Source organism: Lonchura striata, chromosome Z (genome assembly GCF_046129695.1).
Source record: "Lonchura striata isolate bLonStr1 chromosome Z, bLonStr1.mat, whole genome shotgun sequence".
NCBI classification, from domain to species: Eukaryota; Metazoa; Chordata; class Aves; order Passeriformes; family Estrildidae; genus Lonchura; species Lonchura striata.
The window spans coordinates 22884896-22903651 of NC_134642.1; the positions used below are offsets into that span (position 1 = coordinate 22884896).

Sequence of the window (18756 nt, forward strand, 5' to 3'; positions counted from 1 at the left end):
TGAACAAGAATGCTTCAGGGTCTTTCATAATAACTCTTGACACTGTCTTGCACTTGGGCTACTTTGTGTTAATAAAGAAATTTTTCTGGAGTTACAAGGACTTTTTTTTTTTTTTTTTTGTGAGACCAATCAAGCAAAATTTGGTGCCTTTGCTACATTAATTCTAAAATATTTAAATTAATTATTGTGTTGTTATATAGTACTTTTCTTAAATTGAACTGTTCCTTGAACAGTTTCTTTGTATCTTCTCAAGGAGAGGCTAATTCAGAATAATTATTCTGGGTTTCTATAATGTGAGCAGAAATAACAGAAATGAAAAATCAGGTTTTTCACTATTTAGGGACTACTTTTCATTTTCAGCTAGAACATCAATAGAAAGATGGATCTGAGCTAGTTCAAGATGAGGCTGATCACCACTAAATCAAATGCACATCTTTCCTCTGTGAAAATTTAGTTTCACTTACCATGTCATTTTTTAACTCTTCACTTTTGTTTTTACTCACTTGAGTTAGAGTTAGTAATTTGACCTGTGGATCAATTATATGCTTAGTTGATTTTTACTGCCTCAGAAGGACCCTTCCTCTACTGATGCCAATGTTTCCTTTACATTACTGATATGCTAGTATCATCACAGGAAATGGTAAACAATGAAAGAAATTTTGTTTGTTTTCTGTCTGGATTTTTTTTCTCCTTCCCCTAACTCTTCACAAAAAACACTTCAAAAATCATTTTCATCAGCTTATAAAAAAGTATTATACCACCAAGAGAATAATTGTAGGTGTTGTGAAAGAAGAATGGATTGAGAAAGTCATGATAGATAAGTTAATCATTTGAAGATACTTGCAGGGAAAAAATACCTCAGTATTTTTGTTTGTAAGTAGAATGGAAGTGGCGGATTGTGTTACAGAAAAATAGAGATAAACCCAGGAGATTTTGCAGGGCAGGGAGATAAGGATTTCAAGATGTTTTAGGACTGTTAGAAAGACCAAGTACCAACATTACTTGGATTGGTTGTTGAAGTAAAAATCTGCTAGTGACTGACGTCTTGGCAGGCTGTCAGCTTTCCTACCCTTTCTTTTACAGTCTTATAAGCACATTTCTCTTTCAATAGTGAATTGATCTCATCTGGTTTTGCTGCCCATTTTGCATTTATCATATCTATGCAACATATTTGACTTCCAGAGAAGTTCAGCATTTGTAACTTTTGACTTTGGTAAATGTGAGATAATGGTATCTGCGTTATAAAGCATTTTTAACCTGGCAAAGAGTATATGTTTCAGTTTTGGAGGTGTGTAGGTAAACCCAAATCTCCATAAAGCACTTTGTGTTGAAGATAATATAGAATTATAAAAATAGTCTATTATTAATGAATAAAGATTTTTTCCATTTAATTTTATCCACCTTGGTTTCTGCCCCTTTTTAATCCTACGTCAATGCAGTAGTGCTGGATTTATTTTATATATATAAATTATATTTATTATTTGCTTGCTTGTTTAGGTGTAAAAGCATTTAACAGCATTGTTGCTGACTTGGAAAGACTGCTTAATAGGAAAATCCATTTCTAGAGCAAGTATGCTGCTTTCCTAAGCTATAACAAAAATACTAAATACCTTTTATTAAAAATAAATAATAAATAAAATACATAAAATAAAATAATTTTTAAAAATCAATAAATGTAGCTTTTATTAATTCAGCATCTTCCTTATTACTTGTTAATTTTTTTAAACTCTCTCTGTGATACTTAATGAGCTTTCAATGTTAGCTAGCCTTTTTAGGGCAAATATTTGAGAGTTTGTTTTATTTTCAAAGCAGGACATTTTCCTGTCACTTTTGGAATGGTACTACTTATATTGTATATAGGCATGCCATTATTGTGGGGAAGGAATGGGTAAAGGCATCCATGAATATGGAATTTTTCTTTACATCCATGAACTTTGGCTTCCTTCCTAAGATATTTCTGTGTTCATGCCAATAAAGCAAATAATGGAACAAGTATTTCACAGATGCAAAGTGCAAAAACAAATAGTGCCAGTATCAGCTTGGGTTGACAATAACTGATTAGGTTTCATGGCAAAGAGGTTTGTTATAGTCTCTGTAAGAGCAATTCTCTTCCATCTTCTGCCTTCCAGAAAGAGGCATAGGAGTTCTTGGGATTTATTCCCTTCTCTTTATTTATATCCATCTGCTAAAGAAGGTCTATTGTATCTGGTGTTGTCCTTAAAGAAGATGAGCATCCCTTTAGGCAGCTTACCCCACTGCTTAATCAACCACATAATTTTCCAACTATGAACTGAATTCCCAATCTTTCTAGTACCTGTTATACTGTGAAGATGGGACTGGGTTGCCATAGACATATAGCAAAGTACCGTATGACCATCAAGTTCTCAGACTGATCTGGCCTCTTCCATTAGCATATTGTACTCAGAACTACTTTTATTTGTAGGAGCAGTGGTATGGCAGGTTTATGCTAGAATAGACTTCGTACAATAATCATATACAGAAGAGTGTGCTTAAATCATATTGGCAAGGCTGATAAAAAAATCTGAAAGAGAAATAGTCTATAAAGTCTACATTAAATCTGAAGACAGATCTTCTTGCAGAGTGGGGGAAATGCTACTCATTACTCACTTTATACTGTTGTGTATCTGAATAAATGAAATTCTGAGCTATGTCATTCCCATTTTTTAAATTTTTGACAAATAGGTACAGTGACAGGATTTCAAAATAATTTGAAGGTACTGTCTTCTGTAAATGAAGCAACTTAAGGCTGTTGACATTATTCTTTTTTATACTGTCTCTATTTTACATGTCCTTTTTTGTCTCTCCTGTGTTTTAGATCAGATGATAAGAAGAGCACCAGCTGGAAGCAGTTTCCTAAAAAGCCATGTAAAAGTCTTCTCAGCACCTTAAAGAAACTGCACCCACAGCTCGCAGCAGGTGAAACAGATAAAATAAGAAGTTTTAATTAGTATATAACTGTAATGATTTCCTCCTATCACATGTAGTGTGATTGTTTGTAGACTTTTTAAATGTAAATTTGTAGAATTTAATCTGGTTTTTATCCTTTACTCATGGTCATGTTCAGCCTCTCATCCAACAGTTCCCCCAAGTCCTTGACAGAGATCTGTTCATCCCCCAGCCTGTGTTGATACTGGGGGTCTCCCCACCTCAGAGTGCAGCACCTTGCACTTGGTCTTGTTAAGTCTCATGAGATTTCCATGGGCCCAGTTCCTGAATTTATCCAAGTCCCTCTGGATGGTATCCCATTCCTCAGGTGTGTCAACAGCATCACTAAGCTTGGTGTCATCTTCAAACTTGCTGAGGGTGCACTCAATCCCTTTATCTGTGTTATTGATGAAGATATTAAATAACACAGACCCCAGTACAGACCCGAGGGATGCCACTTGTCACTGATATCCATCAGGGCTCTAAACCATTCACCACTACCCTCTGGATGGGACTAACCAATTTCTTATCCCCTCGAGCAGTCCCTCTCTCAAATCCATCTGTCTCCAGTTTGGAGAGAAGATGTTGTGAGGGTGTGTGTCAAAGGCTTTACACAGTTCTGGAGATCTGTAGCCCTTCCCTCTGATGTAGTCACTCCATCACAGAAGGTCACTGGGTTGGTCAGGCAGGACTTGCTTTTAGTGAAGCTGTTCCATGATCTTGCCAGGCATAGAGGGGAGGCTGATGGGTTGGTAGTTCCCAGGGTCCAGTACTAGCAAATATCTTAGATAATAACTTTTCTACCACAATAATGGAGTAGCTAATTTTTGACAAACTGTTTTGTCAGAAGGAAAATAAAAACTGGCTGTATTCAGCCTAATATCTTTGACAGATAGGAGCAGAATTCTAACTCCCCTAACAGTTTTCAGGTATTGTTTGTTTCTAACTGAAAACAGCTTCTTTCAGGTAAGATGATTCAGGGTATGTAAGGTTATATTATTTTAGGGAAGGAAACTGTGATGACTTCGTAAGTGTAGCTAAGATACAGAAAATTCATAAGTGAGAAAAGTAAAAAATGGTATTAAGAGGTGGTCCTGCCTTAGTTTTCTATGATTTTTTTTTAAGTAGCCTTTATTTCATCTTTTAGAAAATTTTGACTTTTACTTTTATCAACAGGGTATATAATTAATTAGAAACTACTTCCTAATTCTATCTTGAGCACAGCCAGTGATCACTCTTAAATAATTTTTCTATTTTGGCAATATTATAATAGCTATGTTGTAATATTTATTTATATTTATGTAGAGGTGTGGAACTATCATTTTCAGCAATTCAGTTGGAGTTTTAAGAATGCAAGAATAAACTCTAAATTAGTCACTTACTTGTTTCTACCATTTGGTGCACTAAAATGTTAGGATTGGTGTTAGAAAAGTAGTTTTAGATGTGTATTCTTCAGAACAGGGAAAACATAATGTAACAAACTAGTGGTTTAGGTCACTTAAAGAATCAGTGGCAAGGCTAACAGCAAAAGTAGGTTTCGTATGAATTTGTAAAAGCACAACAAAGTTCAATAGCAACATTCATTCTAACACTGATGAAGAACAAAAGGAAAATCAGACTATAATCAAAGTAGAATGATTTTAACAAAGTCTGGGAATGCTAAGGGGCAAGAGTATAAAGAGCTAGGGGAGACCCTTCTGTAGATTCAAGAGTTTCAGAGAGGACCCACTTGCTTTCTAAATTTTTAATGGAGCCTAGGTGCAACTGAATCCAAACTCAGCCTTAGACCACGGGGCCAAGTCCAAACTAAGCTCCAGGTTTGTCTAAAGGATTTAGCAGCACGCAGTCGTTGACTGATAAAACATTTACAAAGTGATTTAATAAGATTTACTGCAAGCACCACAGTAACTTCCTACAGATCTGAGATAGAACTATTCATGCTATACTTGCCACTGGGTGTTTAAATCCATTGACACATACATGCACACAGACCCAAAGAATTGTATGCAAAGGTCTAGGTACATGTTTAAAATTCACTTTGAGTTCTGTGAGATACTCCCAAACCTTGACAATGCTCAAGGGATGACAGGTTGAGCTGTGAGGATTGGGTGGTACCCAGTACTGGGGGGATAGCCCAGACCTTGTCAGCAGGTTTCAGCAATGATCTGAGTATAGCATGACAAACTAGAGAGCTGATGGGCCCCGAGAGGTCCCACTGAAAATGAGGCACTGGGGGAGTCACAGCTGCCTCGGAGAGCTCAGAGGGCCTGGCTTAGGACTAATCTTCATAGTGTCACAAAACTATTATCTTCAGTTATCTATCAGTCTTCATCCTGTGGACTGAAAACTACTGGAATTTTCCTCAAAAGTCTAGTTATTATAATAATATCAGTTATTTTTATAATAATACAGTTATTTAATTATTGTAATAATGCAGTTATTTTTAATGATTCAGTCAGATAGTGTTCCAAGCCTACCCTTAGGCAAGAACTGTTCTTTAGGCAGCAGCAGTTCCTGAGAACAGCCAATGTTTCTGATAAGCTTGAAAGGGACCTTAACTGCTCAGGACAAGACCTAGAGAGAATGCCTGAGGAGACTGGAGATTGTATAGTAACCCAAAAGGAGTTTGGCTGGGGCAGGGAGTGTAAAAAATTACCACACATGGTTGCTTTGTGTTTGTGTTGTTTTATTTCTTAAAGACTATATTTTGTTGAGTATGAAGTAACATTAACTGAGCTGACATCCTTGTTTTGTGTCACAGACTGCTGCCTCAATTAGAAAAATACACTTTTGAGGTAACCTTTTATGCCAACCAATTCAGTTGGAAAATAATTTCTAGTGCTTATCACTTATGAACATGGGCAAATAGAAAAATTTTTGAATGCACTGAATTTTTATTAAAGGCTTGTATGTGTTGCTCATTGCTAGTTCACAGGAAAACTCAAGAAGGCTGTGCAGTGGAAATGACTCCTATAGAGGCAGATTTCTCCTGGCAGAAGAAGATGATAGAACTTGAGATGGAGATCCAGGAAGCTTTTCTCCGTTTCATGGCATCTATTTTGAAGGGTTACAGAACATTCCTCAAGCCAATCACACAGGCACCTTCAAATAAAGCAACTGCTGCCGATTCGTTGTTTGATCATCAAGGTGAGGGTGTGGCAAACAAGCTGCTGATAGCATTGGCAGTGTTGCAACTTCAGAGCTGAAGAGCTTCCTAACTTTAAAAGGTCAAAGTTCTCTTTGGTTTTACAGCTCTTGGCTGTATTTAAAATTGCAGTTATCTTAAGTCAAGCTATTCAAAGTTAGTTGGAACATAGATACATACACATAGAACTGCAGATTTGCACTAGCTCCAGTATTAGAAAAAGGGTTTTTTTAGTAGCATGATGCCCTCTCATCATGGCATATTCTGCAAGGGCATCTCTTGGGAATTAAAAAATATTTCTCAGTTTGTATGTTGCAAAAATTCTAAAAACCCAGTAATGAGGAATGAAGTAATGGCCTTGATATAAATGGAAAAATAGTAGAGAATGGGGCAGAAAACAGAAATATGGCAAGCAAGAAACAATAGTCACCAAATGTTACTTCCCTCATCACTGTTAACTATTCTGATCTGTTCGTGAGTTGGATGCTACATAAAATGTCACAGGGGTTTTGTCTGTGGTGGTGTTTTGGGTTTTGTTTCTTCTTTTGGAGTTGTTGATTTTTTTTTAAATTAGTCGAGAAGATATTTGAGAAGAGATTTTTAGGTAATCATTTGTAGAGTTTTCAATTTTATCAATTCCATCACCTTTTAGAATAACGTAACTTTAATTTTAGTATGGTTTTAGCTATTGGATGCTTTTGTACAAGGTTATCTTTTTCTTGCACAATGACTCAACAGAGTGACAAAGGATTAGGTGGGTGTGATTGGTTGCCAAGGATGTAAAAAAAAATAACTATTAAAAATGCTGTTATTTTAATCGTCCAAATGCAAGTATATTTAAGTAGTTGTTATTGATAAAGCAAATACTTTATGTATTAGCATCTTAAGTAATTTATATTGATTATGTGATTTCTGTTTATTAACACACTTCTTGTGATAATTTCTTATGGAACTTTTAACTGGTATTTAGTTGTGTGTTCCCTTTTATAACCAGGATTTTTAAAAAGCAGAGACCGGGCCTATACAAAGTTCTACACGCATCTCACCAAAACTCAGATATTCAGCCGCTTTATTGAAGAGTGCAGCTTTGTGAGTGACAAGGATACTGGCTTGGCATTTTTTGATGACTGCATAGAAAAGGTGAAAAATATGCTACTAAATAATATTCTTCTGTTCACTTTGTGTTACTGTCCCGTCCTTTAGTTGGGAAGGTGCATAATTTCTGCAGGAAGTATTCAAAAGGATTGGAATTTTTGGTGGTTATTGCTGAGTCATTTTCCTTTCTTCATTTTCTTGCATGGTCATAATTTCTGCATTATTGGAGGAAATTTTAATTGAAGGCCTGTAGGATTTCAATATATAAGATAATGTGAGAATTATCAGTAGCTGACACTTAACAAAATACCACCCATGTCTTCCCATTAAATGTTCATTTCTTCCCTCTAATGTAGAATTGCTACCAGTGGTCATCTGCCATGACCAAAAACATTGTTGTAGTTTTTTCCACAATTTCAACTTTAAACATGCCTAGTGTTTCAGATGTGGTTTATGTAGCTTAGTTCCCATTTCATGACATGCATGTTTTAGGAGAAAGATTACACCTTTTTCTTTTCTTTTTTCTTTTTTTTTTTAATATAGTCACATCAGTATGATTCTGGTCTAGATAGGTCATGGAGTTTATAGCATCATCTTTAAAATTCCAAGTTCACAATATTAAAGTTAGGAGCTAAAGAATTATATTTGTTTTTTAAGGCATATATATGTGATTTATTCTGGGAGAACCTTTATTTTAAAAAAAAGTTTCTATAGACTGTGAGTCTTTGATTCAGTATTGATCCTAATCAGATTAATTTGTGAATGGACAAAAATTTGCCTTCATTTTTTTCTGCTAAATGTGGGGTATGCAGCTAGAGAATACTTTGTTAATAGATTGTTATTACTGCAGGTTTTCATACAGGAAAAGCTGCAGAACAGGAGTTTCTCTCAACTAAACAAATTGAAAGCACTTACCCTTTGATAGATTAAGGATTTTCTATTTAGTAGATAATGTCAGCAGAGAGAAAGCATGCTGATTACTGAATTCTTCACTGAAGTATTTGAAAAAGAGCTTAATCGCTTCTACAGTAATATGGAAAATTGACAGTTCTTTAATATTTCAGCAAGTGGCACAGCTTTAATATAAATATTTAGGGTTTTGATTTTGAGTTGAGAAGAAACTCTTAATTTTTTTTTCTTTTCCCAGCTCTTTCCAGATAAAGGAACAGAAAAAGGAGAGAAGGTACTTCTGCCTTTGAAAATGTTTAGGAATATCTGATCATGAAATAAAAATGGAACTACAAGAATGTGGACTTTATATTTGAGTAATTAGAACAAGTATAATTTATATACATCCAGTCAAATATAGTGTATATTAAATATATTTTTTACATATTCCAACATAATTGACACTGAAAAGGACATATTGTTACAAAGACAAACTCTGTACTTAATGTACAAACTCTGTTTTCAGGTTGATGTTGATTCTGTGGAAGATGCACGCTTGATTGAGCTTGATGAGTCACAAAAAAGTGAACATACAGTGTTCATAATGCCACCAGAGCCACCTGCTGATGATGGACAGGACCGAGTGCCAAAATACAGGTACAAGTTTCATAGGGTGAAACTAGAGTGCCTATGATGGTTAGCAGGGCAGATGTTCCATGCTGGTGCAAGACTTGCCTTAGTTCAGTATTCAGGAGAACTCTTTGAAAGATATGAACTGCCCAAATTCTGATAAGTGTCTGAACCTCTAGAAGTTAGTGTTTTGGGTGTGTATATGTGAGGGCATGTGGATTATGGTATTAATTTTTCAACAACTTCTTGCCAACTTTATAGTAATACTTTTCTGCATGTATTCAGTGTCCTGGCTCCTGTTTGAGCCATTTGTGTGTATTTTGTAGCAAGTGTAGTGCTCTTTGTTACATGTTGGGAATGATTAAGGGTGCATTATGAGTCTATCCAGTACTACTGATCTGCAGATGATGAACCAGAAGAACAAAACATGCACTCCACTTTTCAGGTTTCTTGCATTCAGTATTTTTCAGCCCTGTGCAAGAAGTGTGGAGTTTCCGACACTCTGGGTACGATTTGTTTCTTCCTGTCTCTCTTGGAGATCATGAGTGTTCTGTTTTTTGCTGTTGTCCTTGTTAATCATAATCTGAGCTCCCCTGACCTTCATGACATGGTTAGCAGTCTGGTTCTTATTTCTATAGTCTTTGGAGGTTTAATGTCCAAGCTATCTTCTTGTACTATCCTTGTGAATAGTACACAAACAGGATCTTCTCCTGTTTGTCATTTTTTCCCATATCAATTGTTTTCATGTGGCTTTCCTGCTATGACCTGCTATGTGAAAAGCTTTTATTTTCTGTTTTTTCAAATCATCTGTATAGCTATAAAAACTTCCCGCGACTAGATTTCAAGCTCTTTGACAGGCCACAGGAGCTCAAGCTTTCCTTCAGCAGACACCCAGCTGGAAGCAGCATTTCAAATAGTCCAGCACTCATGGCAAAGAGGACAAAACAGGTCAGATGAGTCTCACCGTAATCACTGTGTGATTGTTAAAAGATATGCATTTTCTTGGTAAAAGTGCCACTGCCTGTTTATACTATAAGTTAATGTTATTAGAGTTTTGGTCTCTGTAACTATTCAGACTGAACACTTAAAAACAAAAGAAACAGAAGAGGTTAAAAAATATCATCTGAGGTTTCAGTTTATTGTCAAATGCGTTTTTAAGCTTTTGGCCATAATGTAAAATTAAATTGAAATTTATGCTTAGTGTGGGAAAAAATGATTGATCCTGATCTAGTTTTTGCTTGCGGATTATCTTAATAAGAGAATGGTAAAAGGGGATCTTCAGCTGAATGTTTGTCTATTATTATTAAATGCTTACTCTTAAGAAACCAATGTCTGAGTTAGATTTCTAGATTCAAATTGTTATGTCTTTTATCTGCTTTTGTGTTTTGTTTCACCCTTACAGGAGATAAAAACAGCTCATAAATTAGCCAAGAAGTATTATGTAAGCCCCTCCCAGTGGGCTAAATGTCTCTTCAGTCATAGTTATAGCCTATGGTTTATTTGTCTGCCAGCCTATGTCAGGGTTGCACATCCCAAGGTCAAAGCACTGCAACAGGCATATGATGTTCTGATTAAAATGAGGAAAACCGATGTGGAACCACTAGATGAGGCAAGTGGAAATCAAAAAAAAGTTACCATGACTGAAATAGAAGATAAGGTGCAAATACAGTGTGTTTTACTGATACCACCACATTAAGCATACTTATGGCTAGACCTGTGTTTAAAGCCACCTTAAAATAATCTCAAGTCAGCTTAACTATAGCAACTGGAAATTATTTGCCTTTTTATCCTCAGCATAGTGTGTGCTGGGTCAACCATTCCAACTCAGTGTTGCTAATCCTCTTACAGATGACTTTCAGAAGAGTTCTTGAATATCCCTGGTTTTTATTGCACTTTAATTAGTTCTTTGCAGCCTTACTGGACTGAAGAGATGATGGGTTTGTGTGCAGCACACTATTCTTTCAGTAGTATCCACAGGTGCACAGCAGCAAGTTGTCCTGCTTTTCACATGGGCACCTTACCTCCTTTATTAGAAAAATAGAAAGAAGACCTGAGTGGAAAAAAAAAAAAAAATTTGGCATGGTCAACATTGTGACTGCTGGTGTTATTTTATTCATTATTTGTTTCTATGACTTGCTCTTTAATTTTTGCTCCCTCTTCTGGCTGTAGTGTGTTATGGACTAAGTAGTTCTCACAGTTTTCACTTTTACATGTGTAAAATCAGGAAAAAACCTCAAGATACTACAAAATTCCTGTCTTTAGTCCATTTACACATTTCTGTATCTTGTCAGGTCTGTTACAGAGTAGTAATGCAGCTCTGCGGATTGTGGGGTCAACCTGTTCAGGCTGTGAGAGTCCTTTTTGAAATGAAAAATGCTGGAATACAGCCAAATGCCATCACCTATGGTTATTACAATAAGGTAAGGGTCCAGTGTCTTTTGCAGTTGTATGGTAGTATGTTTTTAAGGTTGTTTCTTGCAGCTCTTCTCTTGGATTTGCTAGTTCTTTTAGTCAAGCAATTCTTTTGGACGTGTTTACAGAATGACTGAATCTGCACTAAATGGTTCTAAACTGTTAAATTTATATTCCCATGCTGTTTGGCTAACCAAAAATACTATTGAAATGCGGATTTGCGCAGTTTCCATTTACAAATTTTGGAACCATCTAGTGCTTCCATGTCAAATAAATCTATTCTAAGGTGTATTCTTTAAGATAGGAAGATCCAAGATGGATGAAGGCTGGAATTAGGCTAGTTGGAGTAGCCTCCCCCTCTTTCCTTGCTATCCTAATGAAACTTGATGGTAAACTATATAAAGGAAAAAGAAAAGAGATGTTAGCATGGTCTTCTGTTGCTATCAAAATATATAGATAAGAATAATTCCCACCTTGTTAATCAAAGTAATTTTGATCCATTGTCTGGTTTTACTCAACTATTTTGTATTGAGCTGTGGAATAAAAGGGAAGAGCTCATAAAAATTCAAGTATTTGTCCTACTTCACATGGTTGGCAGTAAATGCTTTTTTTTTTATTGTGGGGAGGAGGGGAAGCTTCTCACTGTACTATGTTTTTTTAATGTAACTTCCTTACTGTTTTTATTATTGCAAAAATGTCTCTTTCTGCAGGCAGTTTTAGAGTCTTCTTGGCCTAGTGGTAACCGCAGTGGCATATTCCTGTGGACAAAGGTACGAAATGTAGTTCGTGGCACAGCGCAATTTAGGCAGTGCCTGAAGAAATCCACGCAGAACCCACGAGTGCCTGTGATACTAGGTAACAAGTTAGTTGAAATAGATTTATTTCTGGTGAACAGAAATGATATACTTTCAGAGGGATTGCAGCTGACATTGTGGCTTTTGAAAGTGGAAAAATCTGTCCTTAAATGTATAAAAATTGATATTTGCCAACTTGATGCTTGTAACAGGATTAGAATGTCATTTGCATACTGAAGAATTAATTATCATGATTTGTTTAGCCAGAATTTCATACTCTTATTTTATATGTGCAAGCAGAAGTATTTACTGTTGTCTGAACAGGTTAGATTTATTTAAAAACCTGAACAATTAAATCCTCTCTTACTAACCAGCTCTCGTTCATGTCTTTAGCTCTTCGGAGTCCCACGGGTGGAAGTGATGGGGACATGGTGAGCCATGGTAGCGTGGATAGTTCTAATGATGCTAACAGTGGGGAGCACACCCTCTTCGTCAGTGACTTAGTCAGGCTTGATTCCGTTGATAATCACTCTAGCACAGGTACTAGATTCTGCTGGGTTTACTACTAACAGTTCCCCAAAAGACTAAAACTTCTAGTCTCCTGTTGATTTCCCTATTCACAACTACTGCTTTCCCTTCTTTAACCTGTAGAGAAGTGTGGAGTTAATTTGTGCAGAAAAAGAAGTACAATATTGTTGAACATTTCTCCTTCACTGCACATCATGCTTTAATTCAGAATGTACCATAGGAGAAATAGTTATATTAAAATAAATGTTTTGCTGTGGTCTCACGTACCCTACTTTTTGTGTTAACCTTCAGAAAAGATACGAAGCCCCTGACATACGAGGCTGTTTAATTTTTGCATGTTGTCATTTATTCACAGAAGAAGTAGTCTATGTCAGTAAGATCTTTCTGTGAAAGGAAAGGAGTGATATTTAGTGAGTTGATTAGAAGGTAACACTTGAAAATGTTTTTCCTTGATAATATCTCAGGAAGTTCTAATTAGCATTCATGGAATTAGTAGGTTATGGTAAACTGTGCTTTTAAACGCCGTATTCAAATGCCTTAATAATAGTAGTTGCTAAACTTTGAAGTAAATACAGAAATTGTTAGAACCTTGTCATACGGTTTTTAGGAGACACCTTGGGGAATGGAAAGGCAAGTGATAAGCTGGAGAAAAACTCCAGGTTAAACATAGTGTGCACTCCTCCTGACAAACTGAAGTAAAAAGAGTGCACAGGAAGTTAGTAGTTCAAGATGGCAAGACAAAATGCATGGTTCTTCTTATCTGCTCTAGCACTGATCACATCCTACCTGTGTAGTTTAAACTAAACTTCCTTCCTGTGTGTACCTCAAAACTTAATGCATAAAATGATTCTTGCACACTCTTCGTGTTTTTAATATCTTGAGCCCTTCTGTAAAGAGAACTTTGAGTCTGATTCCTGTGCTTCATCTGATACGTCTGCCTAGATTACTGAACTTCCCTTCTCTCTGCTCTTTGTTGCTCTGCTTTTTGCTCTTTGCTGTCTCTTGGGTGCCGCATTTGTCCTTGGCTATCACGGTGTGGGGTGCAGACTTATGGTGTGAAGCCTTGGATGCACGTGTGCATTATTTCTACCCTTGAATGTTTCTCCTGCAGGTAATTCACCCATTTATTGATGGGGTATTGGCACTTCTGTTCAAGGCAGGGATACTAACACTATTGAAAATCTGGCAGAGAGAAAATAAGCACCTAAGAATGTCAGAACTTAATTTTCTATAAAAAAGTATTTTAATATAGTAGCCAAATGTATGAATTCATGGCTGCTCAAATTTTTAATTCTTTTTAATATAGTTGTTATTTGTTGGTAAAATAAACAGCAGTGATATATATGGTAGATGAATTGTATCTGTCACCCAAGTTTTATGAAGCTTCCTAGCACCTTTCACACTCAATAACTTACTTTTATCTTTATTATTGCAGTAGGAATGCTAATTGGTACTCTGAAGTATATGAAATCCAATTTAGCGTTGCTGAGAAATGTGTCCATTTAGTATTTTTGTCTTTTTGCACATGCAACAGCACTTCAGATAAAAAAATAACAGAGGGAAGAGACTTTCTGTATTTTTTCATGTAACAGATTTTTATGATTACAGTAAACTTTCGGTTTTTTAGTGAGTTACAGCTGGCAAGTTAAACTGGTATAGCAGAGAAACAGACTTTTTAAAAAACGTTTGTAGTTTTACTTTTTTCTTCTATTTCAATTTATACTTCGGCATACAATGCAAAGATATAGCACAGTTTATAGTACAGGTTTGTTCCAGGGCTGTATTCACTGTTAGAATCTTGCTCAATTATTTCTGTGGTTGTCTAAATTTCTTTTGTTAATGCATTTGAGAATTTAGCTTACCCAGCAGTTAAATATTTCATTCTAATGTGATAGAAAAGGAATGAGAGCAGATATAGTGCAATAAAAATACTTAGTCACCATAGTGTTTCTAGGGGAATAACACATACTTAGTATAATTAGAATAGTAAATTTGGATTGGTATAGCCAAACTATCTCTGGTGTTATCATCATTGAATAGGTCTTTCCACAAATTAGACATTTTGGAGATCTTAATATCAACTTTCCTGGAGAGATAACATATGAAACAATATGATCCTGTGTTTTCTTATTGAAAACAAATTTAGGAAGGGAAAATGAACTTTAAGCATGTGTTTGTATTTCTTCCAACAGGTGGTCAGTCAGACCAGGGTTACAGCTCCAAGGATGAACTCTTGCGAGATGGTGAGCATAGACTTCCTGCAACTGAAACACAAGTAGAGAAAGATATTTCTTCTAACCTTGAAGACTTAATAGGAGGTTAAGTATGCATGTTTATGTTGGCAAAGGCTTTTGGTAATACATGTGTTTCATGCATTAGAATACCACAGATACCCAGTGTATTGAATTAATAATGTTCCACGGCTCAGAATATGATAGATTTCATATAGTTATTTTACTTCTGTGCCCAAAATTATAGCAGTGGAATGTGTATAGGTAAAAAGAGCCTTTTACTATATTAACTTAATATAGATGGAAAAAATGGACAAATGTTGTGGTACACATTAATTTACATTCCATTTCCCTCATTTGTCTGTTTGAAATCTTGACAATTTTTTAGCTGTACCTGTTGACCTAATAAAAGGCTCTACTTTTTCTTACAAACTCTTCCCAGCTATAGACAGCCTTAGGGTCATCTCCTGTCTTCTGTTCAAATTTTGCCCTTAGTTTTTCTGTATGTTGTTTTTTTTAATTATTGAATTTGTTTCATATCAGGGTTATGAGATCCTTTATGTGAGTTAGGGCTTTTAATGCTCTCATTAAACAAATTGCATGAAAATCTGTGAACTTAGAGGTTTCTTCTATGTTACCTGATCTTACTCTGCTTTGTTGAAAAAATACCACGGGGAGAAACTGGCAAATGCTATAACCCTGTGAACAGCTAAGCACTCTGAATAATGCTGGAAGCTGTAACCTTTCTGGGTATTGATTCCAGGAAATGCTTAGTACCTAGAATGACTGATCCTTTAGTTTGTTATTACATAAGGTGACTGTGGAGTTTATATTTTACGTACCAGTGCAAATAATGACGAAGTTAAATCTTAACTCCTAATATCTATCTACTAATGTTCACATTCTCTTTCTTGCAGAGATTTCTACAGAAAAATCTTATGAAAAGCAACAGCTGAATATAGAAACTCCGAGTCCAGCTGATCCACCTTATTGGAGTAACAGTATTGTGAAAGTTCCATCAGGCATTTTTGATAGCAGTGGAAGGCACAGCAGTGATGGTGAGTCACTGGGTGAAACAGTGCTTATTAAAGTCCTGATCTTGTTGTGCTGTAGTGTTTTTCAATCTGTTTCATGTTATGAAAAGAAACAAAACTTCTGTTCAAGGTGCAGATGTCTTGCACAATGTTTGCTTTCCACCATTATCCTGTGCAGGTAACATAGAAGGAACCTCTAGATTCTAAGGTTGAAAATCACTGTTCTGTAGACTGAAATCAAGGGGTTTTTCCCTGACCTGCACTGAGAGTGTTTCAGTAGTATATTAGGAAACAAAGAGAAATAGTGTCTCCAGTCTTGATTTTGTCATCTAAACCTTGCTGATCTTGGACAAGTCTGTCTCCATTCCTGCAGCTTGTATTGCCAATCTATAATGCAGGAACCATGTGTCTTGCCTTTGTGCTGTACAAAATTTATTTACTTCTCTCAAAATTTGTGATGAGAAAGATTTTTGGATATATAAGAGCCAAATCTTGGGGATAATTTTTTTTTCTGCCTTTATGTCTGTCCTTTACTAAGGCAAGGTAGTCCAGCTTCTGTGTAGCTTGATAGCACAAAATGGTGTCTCAGGTAAGAAGTTGCTTGGAACATTTTGGCAATTATGAGAACTGTTGGCCAGCCAAGAAGCAGCATTGATGTGAGACTCAAACATCCTCCACCAGGTGGATATGGTACAAGAGGTCTTCTCTTGAGGTTCTAATATAGTAGGATTTCCATACTTATGAAGGTTTTAACTTTGCTAACACAGCTGTCTAGGTAGTACATATTCCAAATTACCCATAAGAAATAGGAATATTTATAAAATTAGTTTATGGCTTCCTAAACTTAATTAGCATTTTCTATATACACATGTGTGTCATAAATGAAATAATGCATCTGTATTGGGCAGACACACATTATAGGGTTTTTTTTTCAGAACCAGAATGAACTATGCAGTTTGATGTTTAAATCTTGAATGTAGCTGTTGGAGGGAAAAAAACCAAAATCAGCCAAAGCACCTTTTACTTAAATTGTAGTTTGCTTTAGTTCATGGGTGTAGTACTTACTCTTTGAGTGTTGGCACAGGGAAAGGAGGTAGAAGCCATAAACAGCTTTGATTCCAAGGAGTAGTTGGCTTTTGATCTGCAGGATGTCTTTGCAGTGAAATAAAGTGTTCATGCTAGTGTAACTTCTTAATGGATATCTTGGGACTGTAGTACTCCCAGTCTTCTCTATGTAAGGAGATTTCACATGGTTTCAGGAAATAAACATTTTAGGTGGCTATGGACACCATGTTATTAATGCATTTTCTTTTTTAGAAACTGTTTCTAGCCCAGTGTTCATCACTCAGGATTCAGTTGAAGATACAGTCTTTGGTAATGTTTCTCCTAAGAAAACAAGTGAAAAAAGACAGAAGAGGCAAAAACTGTTTTCAGAGAGAAGCTGCAGTTTCAGCAGTGAAAGCAGAGCTGGAATGCTGCTGAAAAAAGGCAGCTTGGACTTGCATTCTAAAGAAATAGCAATAATGATGGGAGCAGATGCCAAGATCCTAACAGCTGCTTTATCTGGGGCCAAAACTTCACCTTCTCATGTGAATAAATCCCACAGCTTTGAAAATATCACTGACCAGCAGGTTTCTAATATAAGTGGCACTTGGAGTGGTGTGACTGAGAGTGATTGGGACCTAGAACATAGGTCTTCACCAGTGCTGGAAGAGCCTGAGGTAGGACAGGAGGATCTTGAGAATGGAAGAGATGGAAACATGACCACAGTGGAAGATATGAACGAACAATCAACTGAGTCTAAAAACCAGAAACCTGAATCCAAAGATGCAACTGCTAAAAGAAATAGCTTTTATGGAGTGGTTAAGCCTATTGAAAGGGAAGATGTTGAAGTAGGCTTGGACCCTCTGTCTTTGCTAGCTACTGACAGCACACAACCAGGTTATCCAGAACCTGGGGAAAAGCTGATATCACCAGTTGCTGCACGTAATTTGGCAGATGAAATAGAGAGCTATATGAATTTGAAGAGCCCGTTGGGTAGTAAGTTTCCCAGCATGGAACTGCACAAGCCAGATAAGGATGCAGAAGCTTCTGGTTTACTTGGTCACTCCCAAGAAAGAAGGTCAAGCCTGCCTTTGGATCCCATCCTGCCATCCTCCAAGCGTTTTGAAAATCGAAGAAGTCCTGTCTCCAGATCCAAAACATTCACTGTACGATCAAAGCAACAAACTCACCCACAAGTTCAAAAGGAGCGGTCTTCATCTTTGACAGGACTGGGTCGTTCTTCTCCACATGGCTCATTGGGAACTGTTGTAACAACTTTATCCAATCTGAAGTTAGACAATATACTTTCTGGACCAAAAATAGATGTTTTGAAATCAGGCATGAAGCAGGCTGCCAATGTGGCCAGTAAGATGTGGGGAGTGGTAACATCAGCATATAGTTACTCAGATGATGAGGTAAGTGTTTTTCAGTATGAAAAATTTGGGGGCACAAAGTTAGAGGGCTAATTTCTATGTCCAGAAGATTGCTTCTCTAGGTGGTGTTTTTTATTAAGTATTGACATTTATTACTAATAAAAATTACACTTTATCTATGATGTTTTTCCTCACCATTAAAAAACCCCTCATTCTTCAGACAAAAGGAAATGAGATGGTCTCAGTGCAGTAAGTTTCAGCTTTTTGTTCTCAACAAAAATCTCCCATTTGTTTATTAATCCTTTTATTTATATGTAAAGAAACTGAACCAAGAAACCCTGATAAGTGCAAATGTCTGTCACCTTAAATGATGCCATACTGCCCTGTCTTACTTTAGAAAACTAGGTTGTGAAAATAAATTACAAACCTGGGAAGTCAGGTTGGTGGGGGTCAAAGTTAAAAGTAATAAGGTACAATCTGAGATCTAGTAAATTTACATATCAGGAATTTGGAAACTAAATGTTATGGTTCTTCTGTAACTAACTGTGTTTTTCAGAGTAAAACATTTCACATACTAATGACAAGATTGAAAAAGGATATAGAGGGATGAATATTGTAACTTCCTCTTTTTTTGTG

At 36.2% G+C, this 18756-nt stretch overlaps 1 protein-coding gene across 3 annotated transcripts in view; it reads left to right on the top strand.

The window, feature by feature from the left end:
* The window catches only part of DENND4C (DENN domain containing 4C), a 71208-nt gene that overhangs the window by 33711 nt on the left and 18741 nt on the right, over positions 1-18756 (top strand). For 2 of the 3 annotated variants that reach the window (XM_021535452.2, XM_021535454.3), the window contains exons 11-23: positions 2837-2937; positions 5875-6093; positions 7086-7231; positions 8334-8369; positions 8601-8731; positions 9520-9652; positions 10107-10313; positions 10996-11124; positions 11827-11971; positions 12304-12450; positions 14631-14756; positions 15587-15727; positions 17021-18162. In XM_021535452.2, coding sequence (XP_021391127.2) covers positions 2837-2937; positions 5875-6093; positions 7086-7231; positions 8334-8369; positions 8601-8731; positions 9520-9652; positions 10107-10313; positions 10996-11124; positions 11827-11971; positions 12304-12450; positions 14631-14756; positions 15587-15727; positions 17021-18162 — 2803 coding nt within the window. The remainder of the gene's footprint in view (positions 1-2836; positions 2938-5874; positions 6094-7085; positions 7232-8333; positions 8370-8600; positions 8732-9519; positions 9653-10106; positions 10314-10995; positions 11125-11826; positions 11972-12303; positions 12451-14630; positions 14757-15586; positions 15728-17020; positions 18163-18756) is intronic. The other variant, XM_021535457.2, reaches the window with a different exon arrangement.